Source organism: Pelobates fuscus, chromosome 6 (assembly GCF_036172605.1).
Source record: "Pelobates fuscus isolate aPelFus1 chromosome 6, aPelFus1.pri, whole genome shotgun sequence".
NCBI classification, from domain to species: domain Eukaryota; kingdom Metazoa; phylum Chordata; class Amphibia; order Anura; family Pelobatidae; genus Pelobates; species Pelobates fuscus.
The window spans coordinates 284,288,037-284,311,827 of NC_086322.1; the positions used below are offsets into that span (position 1 = coordinate 284,288,037).

At 45.3% G+C, this 23,791-nt stretch overlaps 1 protein-coding gene across 1 annotated transcript in view; it reads left to right on the forward strand.

The window, feature by feature from the left end:
- The window catches only part of LOC134615004 (unconventional myosin-Id), a 120,645-nt gene that overhangs the window by 29,036 nt on the left and 67,818 nt on the right, over window positions 1-23,791 (forward strand). The window contains exons 2-3 of the mRNA XM_063459332.1: window positions 22,265-22,473; window positions 22,792-22,885. Coding sequence (XP_063315402.1) covers window positions 22,265-22,473; window positions 22,792-22,885 — 303 coding nt within the window. The remainder of the gene's footprint in view (window positions 1-22,264; window positions 22,474-22,791; window positions 22,886-23,791) is intronic.

A 23,791-nucleotide genomic window follows, 5' to 3' on the forward strand; every position in this document is an offset into this window, starting at 1 on the left:
AAGCTTTTTGGACACATTACTACCTGTCCAGGGTTATAAGATTTGTATATGGGAAAGTCTGTTTTTTTTTTCATGGTTTAATTTTTTGGCTGCCCTGGTATCTGAGGACGTAATACAATTTTGAGTATTTTAATTACCGTAGTTTATCTCTCAGACTCAGAGGCACCAGGGCGATAACGCATTGTTTTTGTGTGTGATCCCCTTGCTGATGTTGTCCCTATGTAAACCTGCCTCGGTGACAATAAAGTGTTATTCTCCCCTTCACCAAGTGTCATCTAGTGCTTTGGGAGGTGGGCTACAATCACTTCAGCAGCATTTCTTCCACCCTGTGTGAGAGGACTTGAGTGGAGATACTCGCTCAGTGTTTTGGAGCTCTGCTACAGTAGATCTCATCTTATTGTATTCACATGTGTTCATATTTCAATATATTGGAGGTAGCTCTTTATATCTGTATTTCCCCAGGCACTACCTGCCCATAATCCACCCTTGACTGGTGCTGGCTGTGTATTCTTAGCCTGATCATTGTTAATGTATTCAATGTAGAGACAGGAAGCCTCGGGTTACAGGTACACAATGTAACTTTTCATGGCCAATACAATGGGAAACAAGCTGTAAGATTTCACACTGGAGAAAGGTGTATATTATGTAGGTCACCTGGACAGATTTACTTTCCAGCAATTCAATTTCCCATCAGAGATAGTATTTTTTATTTTATTTTTTGTAGAGGTAGCCATAACCTGTCAAATTATCTAGATAAGCCCCAGAAGGTAAGCCTGCTCTCTTCTCTTGGCAGAGATAGTGGTGTTTTGCCCAATTAACTTCCTTCCTATAACTATATCTGTTCAAATATTTTGAATTCTTTATTTATCGAAGTCCTAAAACATGATTTACTGTTGTAGAAATAAAGCTATCTGATCCATGGTTTATTAAAAGAATGCCAAACCTCAAACTGTATCAAGAAAGGGCAGGTCACAATCGATGACCTGAGAAATGTCAAAGAAAAAGAGAAAACCCCAAATCTGTACTGACTATTTCACAGAATTTCCGTCACGGTCAAAAGAACTCCATAAGACAAAGTAGGAAGTTTGGGACGACATCAAGTGAGGAGTTCTCCTAAGTATATAAATCTCTCACCTCTACCCTCACAATGTAAGTGGACATGTCCGCCTGGGAAATCTTTGCAAAAAATGCAAAGACCCTGTGATCAGTACCTCCACCAGGCCAGCATCCTCACTAGTACTTAGGGACTCGGAAGCACTTCAGATCCAGTCACTGAAGCTTGACTGGCATCTCTGGGGACCTCTTCCACCTGACTATTATAGCACAGTCCCGATCCAAGGAACAGTTCCAGAGTGGTTCAGGGGATCTCCCAGTCAGATACTCAATCTGTAAAAAAAAAAAGTCCAAACGATCCCCAGAGTCCCTTAAGTTAGCCTGGGAAGAACAGTAAGTATCCAGATCCCCATGCCTCTTCCCACTGTGACAATTGCCTCTTTCAGGGGATTTTGGGACCAGAGACCAGTTTGTTGGCAGAAGGTTGGTTTTAAAGTCTCTCCAAAAGTCAGTGGCACCGGAGCTTCCGTCACCCCTCTTATCACAACTTTTTTTTTTTTTTAATCCAAAATTAAAATTACTGGGTGTTCTTGAAATCTACCAGAGAGGCCTTGGTAGCATATTGTTCCTGAAACTGCAGAATGGTGGAGATTCCTTTTCATGATTCTAGACATAGAGATAGGAGTCACTCCTACAGTTAAATCATTGCAAACCTTGGAGACAAAAAGCAGATTCCAAAACATGCCTCGAGAATGTAAAGACATAAATATAATAAATATATGTATATTTATTATATTTATGCCTTTACATTCTCGAGACAAAATAATAAATATAATAACCTTTCTGTCTTCTATAGCAACCCATACCTTCTGAGCCTCTTAGAATGGGGAGATGGAGTGGGTGTTTACTGTATAATCCCGTGGGATTCAAAGAATTACTCTAACCAAGAACAGTGTTTTCTAAAAACACGGTTTTGAGTGTACTAACCCTTGTTATGGGCCCCGCCCCATAAAAAGATGCCAAGTTCTCCCTGAAGTCTACTACTCCTCCGGTAACATAATGACCTCACTGCAGGTGGAGTGATGTCCCGAAGACCGGGCTGAGGGTAGGACTAGGGCAGCATGGATGGGAATGCCATGCTGACATTGGCTGGCTAATGATAAGGCTGGAGATAGAGTTACAGCAAAATAATGTAAATCTGTATGTTCACATATAAACTGCAAGCACCATAACCACTTCAAATCACTAAAGTGGTCTTGCTGTTTAGAACAGCCCTTTCATAAAGCCTAAGCAGTGAAATGTTTTTCTCTGCTGTGTAAAAAATTGTCACCATTTGAGTGGAAGGTATGATTTAATCTAGTTTTTCTATTGTATTTCTTTGTGATGCCCAAGGAAGTCTAACAATGTATCCTTCTGATCTGTAACAAAGGTGTTACCGAATATTGCTCTGCCTCCCAGGCAAAATCTCATCTGCACTATTGTGACACATGCTGATATAATAAAGCTTATGCAATAGTAAATCTAGGTTCCTTGTGAAATTATTTAGTTTAGGTCAGGGATAGGCAACCTTCGGCACTCCAGATGTTGTGAACTACATATCCTTCATGCTTTGCCATTTATGGCTGAAAGAGCATTATGTGAGATGTAGTCCACAACACCGGACGTGCTGAAGGTTGGCTACCCCTGGTTTAGATTATTGATTTCAAGGTTCAAAGTTTTTAAGAAACCAATATTGTTTTAAACAATCCCTCTTTGTTTTATTTTAATTTATTTATTTTTTAATGAAATATCCTAAGCACTTGTGAGTAGGAAACCTATTCCAAGGTGTTTGGTTATCGCCTGCACTTGCCCTGTTCAATAACAATAATTACTACCTCCTTGGAGAGTAAAGAATTGTCTTGAGAAATAGCGGATTAATGCCAGATCTTGTGCAAGTGGAAAAATCTTTCCACGGAACTTAAGGAGTAACTATAATATATTCCGGAATGTCAGCACGTAGCTTGGGTAAACTATACTTTGTGTAGGAGTTTGGTGTCCATGTATGTGGTGGTTCTGTAAAACCCTGTGTTCTGCAATATATTTTGTTATCCCTGGGCTGATCAGACGTGCTTATAAATATGCATGTTTTACATACCAAATTGCCTCCTTAAAACTCCTCTAAGTGTTCCTGTCTAGACAGCCAGTTGCGTCTTCCCTACCTACTCCTCTTATTTATTTTAAATTGTGTTTGTTATAAAGAGTGACCACATTTCCTTTTTGCAATTCTGGGACACAGAATTCAGATTGAGGGTAGTGGAGCCTCATCTTCTATTTTTGTTCTGTTTTGTTTTTGGTTGGTGGGAGGAGTGTCGCTCATTTGGTTTTAATGATGCAAGTCAAATGATCAACAGCATGCTGACTAGCAAAGGTTGCAACATGTTCAAATCCATGTGCTTTAGATATTTTGTGGCATTTTTTAAAGTTGCATTACGAGTTCCTGCCCTGGTCCACCTATAACACATTGACGACCTAGAATACTGTAGCATGCTTCACAACTCTAAAATTGTATTCCAATATATTGCATTGTCCCTACAAGAAGCAACTTTTGACACGTGAGTCATGTGTACAGTAAGAATACACAAAGTACATTCATTATTTAGGTTTGGAGTTGGAGAATTGGATCTTCCAAATATTGCTATTTTGGCTAAAAATTACAATTCCTTGTCATTTATCCTGAAATTTCAGTTTATGGAATAAACTCACATGCCAAAATCCAGAGGGATTAAAGTCTGTATATGTAACAGAGCTCCCGTAATCGGCCAGAGTGCTTGAGTTTGTCTCTCCCTCTTGAATGTTCAGAGCAATTGTGACCTGTTTAGCAGTCTCTCCAAACATCACTGAGGCTTGACGAAGGGTTAAAACTACTTTAGGGTTAAAACCAAAACAAGGACACTTTATTAGCACCAATACACAATATTTAAACATTTAGGAATGTCTATTCACTGTCCAAGAGGTGATTAGCACAACAATAGACTGTTCCTGCCCCTGTGCCACTCTGTGCTGATAACAGTCAAGGTGTTGGGAAACAGAGCCTCAAAGCCCTCTTCCGTAACACAGAATCCATAACCAATACACAAACCGCTCACAAATAACCCCAAATAGCCCTGAATAACTATTCCCTAAACAGCTTACTTGACCGGCCACGACTAAGGTCCAATCCGATGTATAGTTCCATGAGGCTGGCTACCGCAACCGGGTGACTGCATCCTGGGAGCTCAGGTTGACTGCATCTGTTGGATAGGAGGGGAAGTGTACAAAACATAGATAATTAATCTCACAACTTGTGAGAAAAAAAGAGACTACCTGACGTGTGTTTCGGTGCACAACGTGTGCACCTTCATCAGGACACCCTGATGAAGGTGCACACGTTGTGCACCGAAACACGTGTCTGGTAGTTCTAAGCTTTTAATAGGGACTTCACATTACGTTGTTACACTTGGTGATTCGAGCCTGACTGCTCTGAAGATGTTTTGATTTTTTAAAATGATTTCTTTGTACTATTTCCGCTATCTATCAAGCTAGTTTTACAGGGAGAGATGATTTATCTACCTTACTCTGTCTACTTCTATTATTTATGACAAGTGTCCTGCCAAAATTTGTACACTTTTGATTTGTCTATTATCTCGAAATTTAGAGTTACCTTGATACGTTTTTAAGGGTATCATTAGGGTGTCTCCCATTAAGAATACCTATTCCTATACCTGACATAGGTATATGTTTGGTATCAATTGATCTGGGAATTTCACTTTTTTTTAAAGCTACCTTACTCCCTTAGAATTCTAATCAAATATTTCATATATATATATATATTTTTTTTTTTTTATTATTTTTTTTATTAATTTATTTTTTTAAATGTATTTTTTTATTTTTTCTTCCTATTGCACTCCTCTATGGTTACACCATCCACTCGGGCCACGTTGAATAAAGCCAACCAGTGGATGCTGTTCTAATCCTTTATATCTAGTCTTGGACAAGACAATAGTAATAGAGGATTAGCCTAAGGTTTACTATGTATATATGTTTTTGATCACTTTTTGACCTTATTTTCCCCTTTTATACAGTGTTTAGTTTCCTTAAGGATACTGTTTCAATTCCAGGCGACATTTTCTCTCACAAATTGTGAGATTAATTGACTTTTTGTTTTGTATGTTTTATATTCATTCGGTAAAGTCCTGAGACACCCCTGGAGTGTGTCACTGGTGCAAAAGATACGGTGGAGGTTTGTATGCATATTGGTGTGCACACACTAATGTGTGTACACTTGCATACCTCCCACCACTGACTCTTTCTTTTTGTTTGTATAGGAGGAGAAGACCTCAGGGATGGTGGCAATAGTCCTATTGAATATATTTTTAGGGTTTTCTGTGATGGGTTGCATAGTCTGTAGGGAGGAGACTGGTCTCCAAGCCCCTCCATGAGCCAGGGGAATAGAGGCTTTGGTTACAGTAAATATACCCCAGATGCTTAGAAATATCACACACAGGGATACATTGAGGTAGACATACACTTGCCAGCAAGATATAGAATTCAGAACAGATTGAAGATACTTATCAATTGCACAAAATGATAAACAATACTAAAATGTATAGTTTCCATATCTGCACATTTTGTGTCTCCCAACATTGTGTGTTGGTTCACTGGAACTTGACAAGGGTGTGGCTTAAAGGACCACTATAGGCACGCAGACCACTTCAGCTTAATGAAGTGGTCTGGGTGCCTGGTCCATCTAGGATTAACCCTTTCTGCTGTAAACATAGCAGTTTCAGAGAAACTGCTATGTTTACTTTAGGGTTAATCTCATTGACAGCCGCTAGAGGCACTTCCACGCTTCTCACTGTGATTTTCACAGTGAGAAGACACCAGCGTCTATAGGAAAGCATTGAGAATGCTTTCCTATGAGACTGGCTGAATGTGCATGCGGCTCTTGCCGCGCATGCGCATTCAGCCGACGACATCAGAAGAGGGAGGAGAGTCCCAGCGCCGAGGGAGCCCAGGGCTGGAAAAAAAGGTAAGGGATTAACCCCTTCCTCCCCCTTCAGCGCCACGGTAGTTGGACCCTGAGGGTGGGGGCACCCTCAGGGCACTATAGTGCCAGGAAAACAAGTTTGTTTTCCTGGCACTATAGTGGTCCTTTAAGAGAGAGTATGTTTTAGATATTTAATTTCAGCTGTTGTAACCGCAATTCATTTATTACTTTTTGGGGAAAATAATACATTGTACAAATGTCCAAAACTGTGAGGTCAACTGGTTATTACCGCCAATAGTTTTTACACATGCCCAGGAGTCGTACTAAATGCAATAAATTTAAACATTTTGGTGATTTATTGACTAAACGATGAATTGCAGAATACTGACATGGAAATCACAAAATGTAAAATCATTGCGGTGGAAAAATAGCTGACTACATTAAAGGATCACTACAGGGTCAGGAACTCAAACATGTATTCCTGGCTTGCCCCTCCTATAAAAGCTTAAAACTCACTTTATTTCCAGCGCCGCCCGGGTCCGCTGGCGCTGGCTCCGCCCCCTTAGTGACACAATCAAAATGGCTGATAGTCAATCCAATGCTTTTCCCAAAGGCAACTGAATTTAAAGGGGAGAACCATCACTTATCTAGAAATTATACCTTTGCGTGTGATACATCGTTTGTATATTGAACTTTTAGCAATAAACATCATAATACAGTTCAGCCCTGGCACCGCCAGAGCACACATTGCAATAGAAGAGAAGACACAGAAACTGTATTGCTTTGTTTTTTTTTTCTTCTCCTGTACATACTGTGTTCAGTGTCATAAAATGGCAGAGTTTATAACAATGATTGACAGGTACCTAAGATGGAGGCACCCATTTCAAAGATGGTGCTAAATACAGCAGATCTGAATTTAGTCATTCATTCCAAACCTATATTTGTTAAACAAAGCGATAAATAAAGATAACATTTAAAATGCTTGACATTTGCACAGACGTTATTCGGCATGTGCTTAAACTTTTATATAAACCTTTGTACAGACGATATTCGTCATGCACTATAACCTTAAACTGAATAAGACACGGACACAGTTAATTCTGTTGGAGTATAAAGTCCACAGCTTTTATTAATTAAATTATTAATTAACTTATCATAAATTAACATAATTTAGGGTCATTGTCCAACTATACATTAAATTACTATACCCCCCACACAGTACCCCTGACAATGACCCTACCAATTGAACAATATATAACAAATAACAATTCACTTGAAACACGGCCTACCAAAGAGGCCCCACATCATATTGTTAACTGTAGGGGTGTACCTCAGACACCCCTACACCCACAGGTTCGTCGCCACCGAAGAGCTAGAACCAACCAGTCCTTAATTCCATCAGGCCTACACCTCGGCCTGTCCAGTCCAAACTCTACGCCAAATTCCAATTTCTACTATGCCCTGTTCCGCCACAGCACATGGCTTGACCTCCTTAAGCGCATGTGCGACCCCCACCACACCTAAACAGGGCCTGCTCAAGACCTTCGTGGAACCCAAGGTTCAACAAGTCGTTCCCCACATCTGACAGGTGTACCCCGTCCCTCCTGAAATACCCAGGTAACATGCCCTCCAACTCTCTGTGACGCACCACTACGCCCCCAGAACGTCTAATGAAAACTGACATCATCTTATTCACCTTACCCCTCGATCGAGCTATTGCAGCCGGGTCCCTGGCGTGCCGCCACGCAAAACGCGGAACCATTTCAGACCACACCACCACCACGCCAGGAACCAGCTCCCTCAGCCGATCTACATCCCTTTTCATCCTTCTCACCAATTCCCTTTGTGGAATCCCACCTAGGTCGTTCCCTCCTCCATGAATCAATACCACATCCGGGACCGACCCTCCAACCACTTTCTGAAACAAGAAATTACACAAACTCTGCCAACTTGCTCCCCTGAAACCAAACCAACATAGAGTCACTCGTTCCAAAGGAAAGCCCAGCTGTGATCCGCTTCTGCGAACTGCGGCCCTCTTCTCCGCCCAGTACACATACGAGTGGCCCAGCAACCAAACTTTCAAACCTGAAAAGAGACAAAGTTAGTGGCAGAAAAAGGCAACGTCCCCATCCCCAGATACTTGCACCCTAGCAATTACACCAACATATCAGGCCTTACATACGAGCGGAATCGCACGGACTCCCACCTCCCAATTTGCTTGATCTTCTCGTCCCCCAGACCTAAACGCGCAGCCTCCGTCGCTGCCCCAATGCGAAAGGAGTGCGTCCCAAATTGACTCGGCTCCAAACCCATTCCCTGCAGACCCATTCGAAAAACCCGCAGAAACTGAAATCTCGACAACGCTGAACCATCGGCGTGTAAAAAGAAACAACTCTTACCTTCTGGCCGCACCTCACAGTACCTTTTGCCACAAGCCACCGGGCAAGCCTCTGATCCTGGCAACTCATACAGTACCACCGCACGGCCCTTGCCGTACACGTCCGTTTTAGACCGGCGCAGCCATATCTGCACCTGATCAATACCCACGACCACGTCCTTGAACATCAAACCGCCGTTCCCCAACTTGTTGGCACTCACCAGCTCACTAATGCGAAAAGCCCCAAAAAACGCCCAGACAAACGCCCCGGAAAATAGTGTCACTTCGAAAGGGGAATTACACAGATTAATCAACATACTTAACAGGTTTTGCAAAACCGAAAACGACACCGGTCGCCTCGGGTCCGCGAGCTTCTTACCCTTCTTAAAGCCCTTCAAAGCCTGGCGTATTAGAAAATTCTTCGTAATGTCCTCCCACCCGTTGAACTTGAACAAAAACGCCATGGCGGACATGCACCTATCTATCACGGCCGGCGACGCTTGTTTAGCAAACAAGCGACACAGTACCCACAACAGCACGTCCACCCTCTGCCCTTGCGAACTGTCACCCCCTACCTGCTGTACCGCCTCGTCCCATTCTTTCCACACCTTGACATAGCCAGACCACGTGCTCGGCGCAAGAGAATTCTTTATACACTCCCCAAGCATGCGGTCCCGAGCTGCCACATCTCGCCAGGGCAAGCCTGCCCCTGTGCCAAAGCCTCCGGCGCCGCTTCCCGAAATCGTTCCCACTGAAAACGAGAAAGCGCATCAGCTACCACATTCAACATACCAGGGATGTGCCTAGCCCTAAACACCAAATTAGAAGACATACAAAGAAGGACAAAACGCCGCAGCAAACACAAAACAGGGGGGGACGACGCCGACAAACTATTGATCGCCTGTACGACCGCCATGTTATCTGAGTGAAATATAATATGCTTGTTGGATAACACCCGTCCCCACAAACTCACCGCTACCACTACCGGGAATAGCTCCAGAAACGCCAGATTTTTAATCAGCGAGCTTTGCCTCCAGGCCTCCGGCCATGGCTCAGCGCACCAGTGACCCCCCAGGTAAGCCCCAAAGCCTACGCTACCAGAAGCGTCGGTGTATAAACTAACAACCTCCCCTGATGCCGCCGGCTCTCGAAAAATCACCGTTCCATTAAAATCCCGCAAGAACCGGTCCCACACCATTAAATCTGCCTTCATATCCGCCGAAACCCTAATGTAATGCGACGGCAGCCGCACCTTACTCGTAGCTTGCGCGAGGCGCCTACAGAAAACCCTCCCCATGGGTATGACCCGGCAAGCGAAATTAAGGCTCCCCACCAGCGATTGGAGCCCTCGCAGTGTCACTTTCTTGGCCCTCCCTACCGTGGCCACCAGCTCCCGCAGCCGTGACAATTTGTCCCCCGGTAACCTGCATTCCCATTTACAGGAGTCAATTTCTAAGCCCAAAAAACTAAGGCACGTCGTAGGCCCCACCGTCTTGTCCTCCGCCAAGGGAACCCCTACTTTATGCGCCACCCACTGAAACACGTCCAATATCTGTTTACAGCGGTCCGAATCCCTCGGGCCCACGCAAAGAAAATCATCTAGGTAATGCACCACCGCACCCTCTGCCGATTCCGTCCGCACAACCCACTCCAAGAAGGTACTAAACTTCTCGAAATAGGTGCACGAGATCGAACACCCCATAGGCAGGCACAGATCAACAAAATATTCCCCTTCAAAACAACACCCGAGCAGATGATGGCAGTCCGGGTGTATCGGGAGCAGTCGAAATGCCGCTTCCACATCCACCTTTGCCATCAGTGCACCATGCCCCAGCCTCCGAACCAACTCGACTGCCTTGTCCAATGACGTATAAGAGACGGAGCTAAGAGCCGTGTCGATGTCATCATTCACCGAAGCCCCTTTTGGGTACGATAAATGGTGAATCAACCTGAATTTGCCTGCCTCCTTCTTGGGGACCACGCCCAACGGGGATATTCGCAAATCGGGCAATGGCGGTGCCGAGAACGGCCCTGCCATCCTCCCCAGTTGCACTTCCTTACTTAGCTTGTCCCTCACCACCTCTGGGTGTTCCCGCACAGACTTAAGATTCCCACATAACGTACCAGGTCCCCTAACTACGTAGGGGATAAAGAACCCTTCCCGAAAACCCCGCCACAAGAAAATAGCATCTTCCCTGTTAACGTATTGCCTTAGCCAAGGCAACATCGCGTCTATTTTCACCGGAGACGCTCCCAACGGGAGCTGCGGTGGCTGCCGCCCCTGCGGGCCCGCTTCCCCCGCCAGACTTACCCTTTTTGAAACAACGGTTGACACCGTGGGACCCCCCGCAGCCTGAGCATTCGTGCCGGAACCTGCAGTTACTTCCCCATTTGCAATGTCCTTCGTTGAACATCCAACAGAAACCTTTCTTTTGCCCAGCCGACCCGGCCCCTGAGGCCGTGCCGGCTGCCCCAGGAAAGGGCGCCGCCTTCTGGGCCATCATAAGGCGCATCCATAACGGCAGGTCCATTTGGTCCCACCGCATGCTCGCATTCGCTGCCAGCCGCTGACGAAATTGTTCGTCGTACCTCCACCAAGCCAAACCTCCGTAGGTCCGGTACGCGTCACCTATCCCGTCCAAATAACAAAATAGTTCTGAGCAACGCCCCGGCGCCTTCTCCCCGATTACGCTAGCTAGAATGCAGAAGGCCCTCAACCAATTCCCAAAGGTCTTAGGTATCTTGCGATACCTCCGCCTTTTCTCCTCTTCCTCCTTTTTAGCATCCTTCTTATCCTCCTCCTTCAAGTCTAAAAACTCCTCTAGGGGAAGGAGGGAAAATATCTCCACAAACTCACCTTTCCATATCTTCTCCTTCACTTCTATTTTTAAATGACATCCGAGGGGGCCCGCGAAGGACACGTGCACATTCTGTCGCGCCGCATCCGGGACATCACCTACCTCCCGCTCTTCGCCCCCTCCTTCCAACCCAGACAAATCAGCCCCGGCTCCGGACTCACCTCCGCCATGCACGGACAGCTGTGTAACCCCGAGCCCTGTAGCTATGTCCCGGCTACTCTCTCGTGCCCACACCTTCCCGAACTGTGCAGGCGACCCCTCTTTCCCAGACCACGAATCTAAAAATGTTCTTAAATCATTCAACAACTGTCCTGGGTGTCGTGTGTGTGAGAACTCACCACTCGAACCTCTGGCCGTAACTGGCTGCAGAGGCGCTGTCCTTCCGTCCACCTTTTCAGGCACCGGAGAATCCCGTTGTCGCCGACTCCCATCCGCCTGGACTCGCCTCGAGACCGTAGGGGTATTGCTCCGAGACCTGTAGGGAGAAGGAAATCTGGGTAGTCTGTCCTGAACCTTCCTCACCCGCCTTTCCTCCCTACGTTCCTCCCAATCCTCCTCCGCAACGCTGCGTCTCGCAGGGCGACTGCCCTCACGAGATGATCCCCTCCACCGATCACTGAGCCTCTCTCCCGGCGAACCCGATCTTCTCCGCTGCCTCCTCCTCATGCTATCCCTGGAATCACGCCTCCTGCAACATGAGCCTGCTAAGCTGCACCCGCTCCGCGCAGGTGATCCTTCCCTGCTCCCTGAACTCCTTGCTCTGCTCTTCGAAATGCTGCGCCTGACGCCAGAGAAGCGTCGTTCCGCTCTCCACTCACTCCCCGAGGCCTCCCTGTCATGAAGCTGACCCTGGGAGCGGCCAGATGGGCCCTCCCGCCTACCGCTGACATCCCTAACCAGCTTAGCAGTTTGAGCACCCTGTCCCTCAACTGTCAGTGCCGAGCCTGGCCTCTCCTCGGCCGTCTGCCCCATGTCCGATTCATCTCCGCTATCCTGGCAGCCTGCCGTGTGCCCAGACCTACTCGCTTCTTGTGAGGTCCCCTTGTCCCTGCATCTGTCTCCCTGACCTGCCTCAGCCTGAGACGTCCCTGCCCTCACACTGCTGTCCTGGCCTCCCCCCACAGCTTGAGGGGCCGTCATACATCCGCCATCACCATCACACCCCTGCCCTCCAGCATTCGCACTAGTGGCTGACTCACCGGGACGTGTCCGCTTCGTGCCGCCGCTCACATGACTCCCAGCCGGCCTGGCCTCCGTCCCGGCCGTCTTCCGAGATCCGCCAGGACCGTTCCTCCTGCCAGCCGCGGAACCGCGTGGCTTAGATCCATCCGCCACCATGCGCTGTGCGGCCGTCCTCGCCAGGCCGCTGCCGCGCCCACCGGAGCGAGCTGTGCGCCTGCCTGGCTCTGATGACCGGGCCTCACCCGGACCGTCGGTCACACCACATCCCGCCGAAGGGCTCCTCCTCCGCCGCGCTGCAGGCCCAGCGCCCGGGCTCAAACGCTGAGGTGGTCTCGTCCTCCTCGCCGGTCGACGGGCCGGTACCGCAGGAGCAGGCCCGGCAGTCCCCAACTGCTGATGAAGCCAATCCAGTCCTCTGTCCTTCACAGCTGCCCGAACACCATCCAGGATCTCATCTAGCGACGCCATAATCCTGCAGAAACGACAAAGAAAAGAACCTCGCCGACCTGACACAATTTACAGGTAAGAAAGGCTCTGGTTAAAAATGGCCCCTATTCTAAAATGGCTGCTCTTTATACTCCCTGTCTCCGCCCCCAAGCTCCATTAAACTAATCCAACCCCCAAACACTAGCACCTGCCCACTTCCTGGCTCTGTCAAGGCCCACTCCTCCTACTGCGTTGTTCCATGGGCTTCAGGGAAGGGATAATTCTTTTTTTATCTGTCACATTAATAAATCACATGTTTCCCTAGTTAATGGTTGGCCTTTTCTGTGGCATTATATTGGTGACCATGTTTTGAATATTTTTTTTTACAGCTGCTGTTACCTGCTTAACCCCTTAAGGACACATGACATGTGTGACATGTCATGATTCCCTTTTATTCCAGAAGTTTGGTCCTTAAGGGGTTAAAGTTCCCAGGTACAATGGTATACCTAAATATCTTATATTGACAACCTGTTAAAAACACAAAGAGTGCGTTTGTCACCTCGGCCCACTTGTACATGCAAACATTGAGCCCACTGTGCATGTTTATTCGAGATTACAAGGGTGGAGAACGTTTAAAAGTCGGCTCTGAGATCTGCACAGCATGGCTTAGCATCACTCCTGAGTTCGTCACACCCATTACAGGATGGGAGTGCCTCCTCGGCATACCAGTGTGTGTGGCATTTCCTGCACAAAAAACGTGTAAATTTTAACCCATTAAACAAATTGCTGGTGGGCCACACCAATGCCAAAGCAGCTGAGGTCTTTTCCAGAAATGTGTCTTTTCCAAGGGCTGTGGGAAAAAAAAACTAGTTGAACATTTCTTTAAATCGCATTACTCTTAATTTACGTAAATTTACATTTGTCCAAAGAGTACTTTTTCTTTTTTTAGAACCTTTTACAAGTTTAAATCATTGAGTCGGTATTTTGCAGTGCTTCTGTGCACTCTAAGGGTTAAACTTTAATTCTATTTCTTTGCCTCTACATTGGATTTGTTACTGTATTAACCCCTTGTGCGTTGCAGGAATCAGGCAACGTGGCCCATGCAGGTTACTTAACATCCGATTACTGTACCCCCTCCTCACTGCTACCTGATCCTTTAACTGATTAAATATGTCCCTGACGTTAGGTTTACTTAACTGCCTCCCATTCCTCGCACACAGTCTGGGCCCCACTACATGTGCTCTTGCTGCCTTTGAGGTATAAAGAAGCATTATATAAAAATTGGGAGAGGAAACTCTGAGGTATGAATAACATTGCCTATTTATAGACCAGTCTCCAATCCATTTACAGATTTCCTCAGATTAACCCCAGAATTGCCAAAGACCATGAAAAATATCATTCTGGGTTTTGGAGTGAGGTTCCAAATAATCTGACATTTTCTTAAGCAATGCAACATGACAGGCGCACAGTCGGATTTGCCGGCATATGCGCTAACCTTACCCAAACCCCCATTAAAACACGGACACAGGTTATACTGTTGGAAATAATTAGTCCACAGCTTTATTAAATTATTAATAAAATAATTAAGGAATAACAAATGGGGTCATTGCCAACAAATTTTATTAAAGTTAACATCCCCCCATATACATAACATGTATTTAAACAGATCACACCTTACATCCGAAAACGTACCCCATCCCCCCTGGACTACCCAGGGAGCTTGCCTCCCAGTTCGTTGTGTCTCACTGTTACACCACCCCCACATCTGATAAATACAGCCATCAATTTTTTATTAATTCGTCCTCGCCACCGAGACCGGGTACCTAGTATGTCTCCAATGTAACCGAGGAACCATCTCGGACCGCACCACCACCACACCTGTGGCCAGCTCCCAAAGCCAGTCCACCTCCCTCTGTCTCCACCTGTTCAATTCCTTTTCCGGGACCATGCCGATATCCTTCCCGCCCTTGCGGATTACCAGAATGTCCTGGACAGTACTCCTTGTTACCTTCCAGAAAATTTTCTCCACTATTGCCTTGCCACCAAAACCCCTGAAAACCAAAACCACTTCAGCTCCACCAATTCCAAAGGAAAGCCCAGTTGCGCTTGACCCGAATTGCGTCTCCCTTCTGCGCCCCTTAGATGTAAGAGTGGCCCACCAACCATGCTACCAAACCGGAAACGAAAGTAATTAGCGACAAGGCATAGCCCCAAACACAAACCCATACGTCCATAGCCATTAAACCAAATAGACCGGCCGTAAACAGGACTTAAACCATACTGACTCCCACCAGCCTAAACGTTTCCCCAGGTCCTCACTTAAAACCAGGTGGGACGCCTCTGTCGCCGCCATTATATGTACATTATATGTAACGGACCCGCCATCTCCCCAATTGGGCTTCCTCACGTAACCACTCGACTTTGAATGAAATAGCGAAAACCCCCCCCAACAATCCCAGCCTTCATGGAAGGCTTACTACCTTAGCCACGGCAGCAACGCACTGATCGTCACCGGTGCCGCTCCGAGCTGAAGCCCCGGCAAGTACCCCTCCTGCGTTTGTTTTTTCTTTCTTGACGCGTCAGTTGACACCTTGACTCCCACCGCCTCCGGAACACCCGTATCCAAGCCTAACCGGCGGTCCCCAGTTGCATTGACCTTTCTGCTGTCTGGCCAGCACCCCACCTCCTGGGGGCGCGGCTGCAACCCCCGGAAAGAGCTAATTTCCTGCACCATCATTAGGAAACTGGGACCTTACCCCGATTACGCCTACTAGGATACAAAAGCCCTAAGCAAATTCCCAAAGTCTTCAGTATCTTGCGATACTTCTGCCTTTCCCCTCCTCTTCTTTTCCGGCCTCCTTCCTATCATCCCCTTTTAAAATCAAGGAACTCCTCGAGCGGAAGACAGGAAAATGTTTTTCGGCAGGGGGGCGCTCTTCCTGTGCGGCCTCATCATAGCCTGCCACCTTGCCTGACCGGCGCTGCGTCGAACAGACGGCGCCAGCTGCCTTCCAACTCCCGCCTGCTTTCCGACCTTGTTTTCAACTGTCCCCTTGCCACCTCCTGACAGGCTCTTGCGCCGCCGAACTGCCGATGTCACTCCTGGGCTGCCGCTGGGATGGCCTCACTCTCCTTGCCGGCCTCCGTTCCGTCGCCGCGTGGGGGGGGGGGGGGGGGAGCAGACGTGCTCGGGGCCCCCCAGCTGCTCCTGCAGCCACCAGCCACGAATTCTGCCACAACCTTTGTGTCCAGGATTGTGGCTTGCTTGGAGTTCTGTCTGAGGCTGATGGGAGTGAGCATGCAGCAGCAGCTCACTCCAGCCTCTCCTGTACTTCCATGCTGCCTCCTGCCTCAATACTGCTCTGTTCTTCTATGCTGCCTCCATGCTGCTGCCTTCTCCCTCCAGGGCAGGCAGCTTTCACCACTGACAGGTAAGCTTAGGTTCAGTTAAAATGGCCACTTCATATAATGGCTGGTGTAAATATTCCCCTTATGACTCCGCCCTACCCAGCATGCTAGCTGTCACTAACTTCCTGTGGCTGCTATGCCTACCTCCTGGCTCTGTCAATGCCTATTCCTCTTAGCTTCGCTGATCCATGGGCTACATTCCTAGTTTAAAGGGACACTGTGCACCAAGAACTGCTTTCAGTGTAATGGTTGTGCCGCAAGGAGTTTTTCGGTGCAATTGCCAACGTTTCTGGCAATCTGTTTTCAAACAGTATGACAAAGAATGCTGCTGCTTTGGCACCCAAACATCCACTCCTCCTCCTGCTGCCTTGAAATTTATTTCCAAGTTATTTGTCCAAATCTAATCAAATTTTAATGGCAATGATAGGCTTTCCGCACGGGAGGTAGCTTACATACACCAAGAGGTTCAGTTTGGTGGCTCCTGTATTTGCGTGCTATGTTGTGCTATATTTTTCTGTATGTTCACTTCTACAACTTCGTCACTGGTGTAACGGATCGCCTGGCACCCCGACTTGGTACCTCCGTTAATGGATGCTCCTAGTGCTTCCTGAGGACTCCAAGCACTCTGGCAGACACCACAATCACCGAATCCGAGAAACATATGAACCTTCTCAAGCCTCTGAATGCTGTAGACCATTGAATAGGAACCATACGAATAGGCTTGTACTCCTAGCAGTCAACTGGAACAGCATACAATAAATCCTTCCCCCAATAATGAGACGACACATCACTTTGAGGGTAAAACAGGAACTCTGGACTGTCTCATCCAGCCTGGCTTTTATTACAATAATACACATACAGGCCACACCCAGGGGGAGGCATAAAATAACCAATCACATACATGGTTCAGCCCACACATCCCCTCCCCTCAGATAACATTAAACCCAATTATCCGGTACACTTTTTCAGCCAAGTTCTGGATGTACCCCAAAACCCGGGGGTACACCTTTAAATCCAGCATCGCTGGATAGCCCTTATTCAGGGGGACAACATATCCAAAATTCAAGTAATTCAGATGAATGGTTCGGGAGATATGAGGTTCCAAAGATTTGACCGACCGCATGGGTAAAGTATCCGAAAACAGTTCCATGCATTTTGGCCCTGCGGTCGGTCACAAACAAGGGAATGAAAACAGGCGAATTGCCTGTGTTATAGTGCCTGGAGAGGGTTTGAATGAATTCCCTTGTTTGTGGGGTTCTTTCTACCGAACGGCGGGTCATTCGGTAGTTTCTATACGAATTTCTGGAAGTATGGAGGTCTCAGCGGTGTTTGCCTAGTCAAGTGTCCGATTTTAGTTCCAGACACTCGATGGCAAAACACCGCTGTTCGGTAGTTTAAGATGGCCGCCGCCACGTGTTTGTTTCCCGAATGGCGGCCACCCAGAGGACAAAGAATACATTACACTGATTGCCAATTACCCGTTTGCAACATTGTTGCAAACTGTAATTGGAGGCACACTTAGTCCTGGGTGGTCTGGTTGTTCGGTAGTTTCACTCAATATAATGAATGGAGTGATTCTACCGAACAATCAGGTGAATGCTGCATACATATCCCAGGTTAAACTCAACACATAAATACATATGTAATATTAAAGGCAGTATACTGGAATATGCTCCACAGTCTTAAAGGGACAGTAGTCCCAAAAGTCCCAATATATCCATTGCTGATTTTAAAGGGCCAGTAGCAGCAATATAAAGTACAATATGCCCCAAATAACCCAGGGGCCATAGTCAGCAGGTAGGAGGCTAGCAAACAGGCTTCTCCAGGGCCCAGTGGCGAGGTTGGTTTCGCCACAACTGGCATGCCCCCTTGTTGGGTTCCATGTCTCCCAATGTTGGCATGTTTGAAATATATCTCTAAGAGGCGGCTGAGCAGATCGGTTTTAGGTGCTAGGAGAGCCGTGTGTTGTTGTTTTTTTTTTGTTTGAAATAGCTCAAAAATGGTTTTGACAAAAATCTCAGAGACTGGACCCAAAACCAACGTTGCACCTTAAGGGGACAGTCTAAGCCACATAACCACTATAGATCTGGTTTAGTATGAACATTGAAACTGTGACATTTAGTGTAAATGTTGTGAGCATAAATAAAAGTCTGTTTTTCTCCGCAAGTAAAAAGGTTCAGAAACCCTTTCCTACTTCTCAGCTAATTCCCTGCCTAACCAAACTAAAAGTCTATTTAATGTTTAATGAAAAAATAAATACCCAGACAAGGAGTTCTCTGTGATTTTGACCACAGTTGCATCGCAAGTTGGTAATAGGTCAATGAAGTTAAACTACCGTTTACAGTGAAAGCTGTTTGCAGAATCTTTTTTTAGGGATGTTGAGTTTTTGCGCAGGTGCATCAGTGATTTACTTGTGTGCAAATGCAGGTTTTTTTTTTTTTGGTTTTTTTTTTGGAAAACCAAAGGAAAAAATAAAAAAGTTAAGTATTCTCACTTTAAACATGAAAGTTTTTACGTCAGTCATAGGATCGGTCAAGGCACCATATCCACAACAATCCAACATCCTCCGGTAAAAGCCAAACTATTTTTAAATGGTTTGATACTTACCCTGGTTTCCTGGCCATCAGTGGCCCAGTCCCTCTTCTCTGATATATCTAAAGGAAAGTTTTGCTTCCACTGTAAGATATAACAATGTTGTCCATACGCCTTCCAACGTAAACGATCCCTGTGTATCTTGCGAGAAGGCGTCCTCCGCGAAGGATTCCTCAACATCTTGCCAACCACCTTCGTCATCTGAATCGGAGGCATCCACCTGCCATTTGTTGATGATGTCCAGAGTCTGAGGGTAGCCTTTATCCTCCTCCGAGGACATTACTGGTGGTGGATGTTCTTGCATAGTCGTATGTTTGCTGTGTTTAGCAGGTGCCTTTCATTTCGAACCAGTGAGTGCAGCTCGTTGACGAAGGGATGGGGGGGGTCATTAGAGGGAACCTCAGTGCCCATAGTGTCATCCACGTCTTGCGGTGTCGGCACCGTAGCTTGAGTGGATAGGTCAGGCGGTATAGCAAGCATGATCGCCTTCTCCATGGAAGCCACCACTGCAGCCTTTATCATCGCCTGAAAATCCTGGGTTTGTTGTGGGGGGTCCGACATGCTATATGCAGTGTCCTGTAGGGTAGAGGACATACGTATTAGACCCTTAGCCTAGGCCAGGCCTGGTGGGTAGACCCCTTGCTCGTTGCAAATTGGAGTTGCCTGGTATATAGGTGTACGTAAACACCTCTGTTTACTGTAATGTGATGGTTCAGACACAGCGCCGGTCGTATTGAGCAGCTTATTATAGAAGGGGATGATACCCTGGTAAATTATGGGGAGGAGTTAAGAGACTCCAATAGCGAAAGGGGTGAAAATATGAAGCCTCCTGTCATGAGGTAAAATTTGTACATTTAAAAATAATAGTGGCTCCTGGTCTTCTGGTAGACATAGTTATAGGCATTATAATCGTTGCAACGCAGCAAAAAATATATATATAAAAATGGAAGAGGAGAAAGTAGCATAAGTTACAAACGTAACAAAAAAACTTTTGAAAAGGATTTAGCTTGCAGCTGCATCAAACTATATTTAATTGCATATCATAAGTACAATGGACTGAAGTACAATCGTTCAGAAGTACATATCATAAGTACAATCGTTCTGTGAAAAACAATCTCTGAATAAACACAATACACTTAATTTTTATATTAATAATATATTTCAAATCTGCCCAATTTCACTTTTATATATTGAACAAAGACGTATGGTATAACCTTTTTCACTCAAGATTTACTCCGGACAACTGTAATCAAATGTAATTTTTTTTAAGTTTGTTACATTAAACGGAACTTAGTGATTTTTTTTAATTTTTTTTATGTATATTGATTTAAAAAAAAATAAAAATCAAAAGATTTTACTTTTTTATCTGGCTGACCGCCATTTTGTTTCAGATTCAGCTGTTATCTGACCCAACTGCTGCTAAACCTAAGCCAACAAGTTAGGTTGAGCAGCAGTTGGTCTGACATTAGAATCTGAACCATCACTTCCCAGACAGATAAAAAGTGAAATTGTCTGAGGAAAACAATATATAGTGGTTTTTTTTTGGTTTGTTTTTTCAAACAGCACAAAAAAATATTAAAGGGAATCTGGAGGCACTATAATCGTTTCATCTCAATAGATTGGTTATATTACTACAGTCCTCTGGAGCTGTCCCTCCATTCAGTTTTAAAATGTTTTCAAGGAATTTATCACATAACTAGGGTCCCTGGCTGCCCACTGGAGGTGTGGCTAAGGCAGTTTACCCATCCTTGTAGCCATACAGATTCATACCAGTAATGGGCGCTGTGATGGACTAAAAGTCACTCTCAGCCACAACAGCCCATTGCTGCTCAGGGTAGTGCTTCCTAATTAGCCCAAGGAGCACAGGAGGGATGGGCTGCTGGGGACTTAGCAGTAAAACATTAAAAATGTTTAAAGGACCACTATAGTGCCACAAAAACATACTAGTTTTCCTGGCTCTATAGGGTCCTTGGGTCCCCCACTCCCGCCGGGCTCTAGGGTGCCAGTGCCGGGCTCCCTCGGCGCTGGGGACTCTCCTCCTTCTTTCCCCGAGCCGCGCGTGCATTCAGTCAGTCCATAGGAAAGCATTCTGAATGGTTTACTATGGACACTGGCGTCTTCTCACTGTGAAAATCACAGTGAGAAGTGCAGAAGCGCCTCTAGCGGGTGTCCATAAGACAGCCACTAGAGGCTGAATTAACACATTTGTAAACATAGCAGTTTCTCTGAAACTACTATGTTTACAGCAGACAGAGTTAATCCTAGATGGACCTTGCACCCAGACCACTTCATTAAGCTGAAGTGGTCTGGGTGCCTATAGTGGTCTTTTAATGCTGAATGGAAGGATGGCGCCAGTGGACTCCAGACACTCTAACCACCTCAGCTAGATAAAGCTGCTGCAATGCTTACAGTGTCACTTTAAGTTTCATTAAATGTATTAAACTTAAAAAAAAAAAAAAAAAAAAAAATGTATGACAGCTGTCCTTTAATGCAATCAAACTTCTTTATGTATGTTATGGAAAGGACACAATGTACTAAACACAGGTGGTGTTGCAGGATACCCCAGGGTATAATCTGCGTGCTGAGCCTGTATAATCATCAATATAATGCCTTGACAACCAAAAGCAAGATACAAGTGAATAAGACAAAACAATTGTACCGTGAAAGAACAACAGCAAGCGCTCAAGTGCGACTAATTACACAAAGAATAATATAAACTATTCATATTCATAAAACTGGATCCAGTTCAATCGTATTGATATTGTTTCATGAACTAAGGTGTTCTTGGGTGCTGGGGTGGACACAGAGGGCTTTCCTTCTGTTTTGTTGTCCCAAGGAACATGCTTACTGTCTTTTGTTCTTACCTCAACCTTGGGCTCAAATGTTGTGAAAAAGAAGACTATGTCTTGTCCCTTAAAATTATGATGATAGAGGAGCAAAGATATGTATGTACAACCTCTCTTGTTATGGAGTTCATGATTTTAGTAAGGTTCTTCAAGCCAGTTCTTTGGTTCTTAAATTGTCCAGATTTATCTGTATCCCAATTGGAGTAGATTTGGGTAATACCTATATCATGGATCATTATGGTTTTTTTCAGGACTCATTTGAGAATCCCTTCATTTTATTACAAGCAGAAGGATCGAGGGCTCTCCCACATTACTGGTTTAATCACCAGATACACAACATTTTTGGGTGGAAATCAAGTAGCAGAAGCACACGTGTCCCCCACCACCAAAATAATTTATGTATTTCTTTCTTACATTTTGTTTTTGTTGTTTTACACCCAAACCCATGTTTTGTACGTTGTTTGTAAGGTATCTGCTGAAGTTATGACAATTTGTTCCTTTTTGACATTTGCAACAGGTTTGAGAAGGGAAGAATCTACACCTTCATCGGAGAGGTAGTGGTGTCCATCAACCCTTACAAGAATCTCCCAATCTATGGAAGAGACACGATTGAGCAATATAAAGGGAGGGAGCTGTATGAAAGGCCACCCCATCTCTTCTCAATAGCAGATGCTGCTTACAAGGCTATGAAGAGGCGTTGTAAAGACACGTGTATTGTAATATCAGGTATTGCCGTATGGCTGTCATTTATGAATTGTGTTCATGCCACCTTTAATACATATTTGCCTTTCTCTTTATAACTTCCTCCTAACATACTCCCTCTTCAGATATCTAATACTCAACATCTCTTCTTTTTACTTTGTGTTTTTGTTTATTGCGTTGCTTCTATGTGCCTGACACCTTTGACTATGAACTCATTGTTTTCTTAATTTCTCCATTACGTGCTATTTCTAAATCCTCCTCTCTTTTAATTTTTTTATTTTTTTTTAACAAAATTATTTTAAATTCTAAATCCCCTTTTTTTTTAATGTTCTCATATTTTAGGGGAGAGTGGCGCTGGTAAGACAGAAGCTAGTAAGTACATCATGCAGTACATCGCTGCAATCACTAACCCTAGCCAGAGAGCGGAGGTGGAGAGGTAAGACTGATTCAAGGTTGGCACAAATTGAAAGTTAAGCTAATTCATTTTTAGACACATTTCAAAGCCTTCCATTAGGTTAATCGAGATATTATATATATATATATATATATATATATATATATCTCGATTAACCTAATGGAGAATTTTTCACATATATATATATATATATATATATATATATATGCACTGATCAGCCATAACAGTAAAACCACCTGCCTAATATCATGTAGGATCCCCTCATGCTGTCAATACAGCTGTCATGCGTCAAGGTATGGACTACACAAGACCTCTAAACGTGTCCTGTGGTATTTGACACCAAGACATTAGCAGCAGATCCTTCAAGTCCTGCAAGTTGCCAGGTAGGGCTAAATGTATAGTGTGATGTTAGTCACAATCACTGGGAGCATAAGATGGACACTTCAATTAGATCCCTGGATGACTCCTATGTTTAAGTTACCCTGTGCCCATTGTGGATGCAGGGTGTGTGTAATGTAATTGTTTAGTGTTAAATGTTTTGTGTGCTCTCCTGTTGTGTTGATGCTTGATAACAACTAGGTGGATTTGGCTATGGAGCCTGTATAGCGCCCTCTGTTGGTAGCAACAGCTATATGCACTACCTGAATAGCAAGGCTTGTTAATTTGCATATTCGGGTAGATTTGAATATTGCTAACTAAAGTAGTGCATGTTTGTTCCTTTTGGAACTTGTGACCTGTGTGGATTTTTAGAGATTCCAGTGACTGAGACTTTGGACCTGTTTGTTGGCTGCAGGATCCCTCTAGCCATGGGATAAATCAAGAGAGCTAGGCTTGAGAGCTGCAAGTGCCTTTGTAAAGGCAATATAAATCACATTGCAGGCAGAAGTGGATAGCTGTCTGGAAGAAGGGCTGCAGCAAAATAGGCAG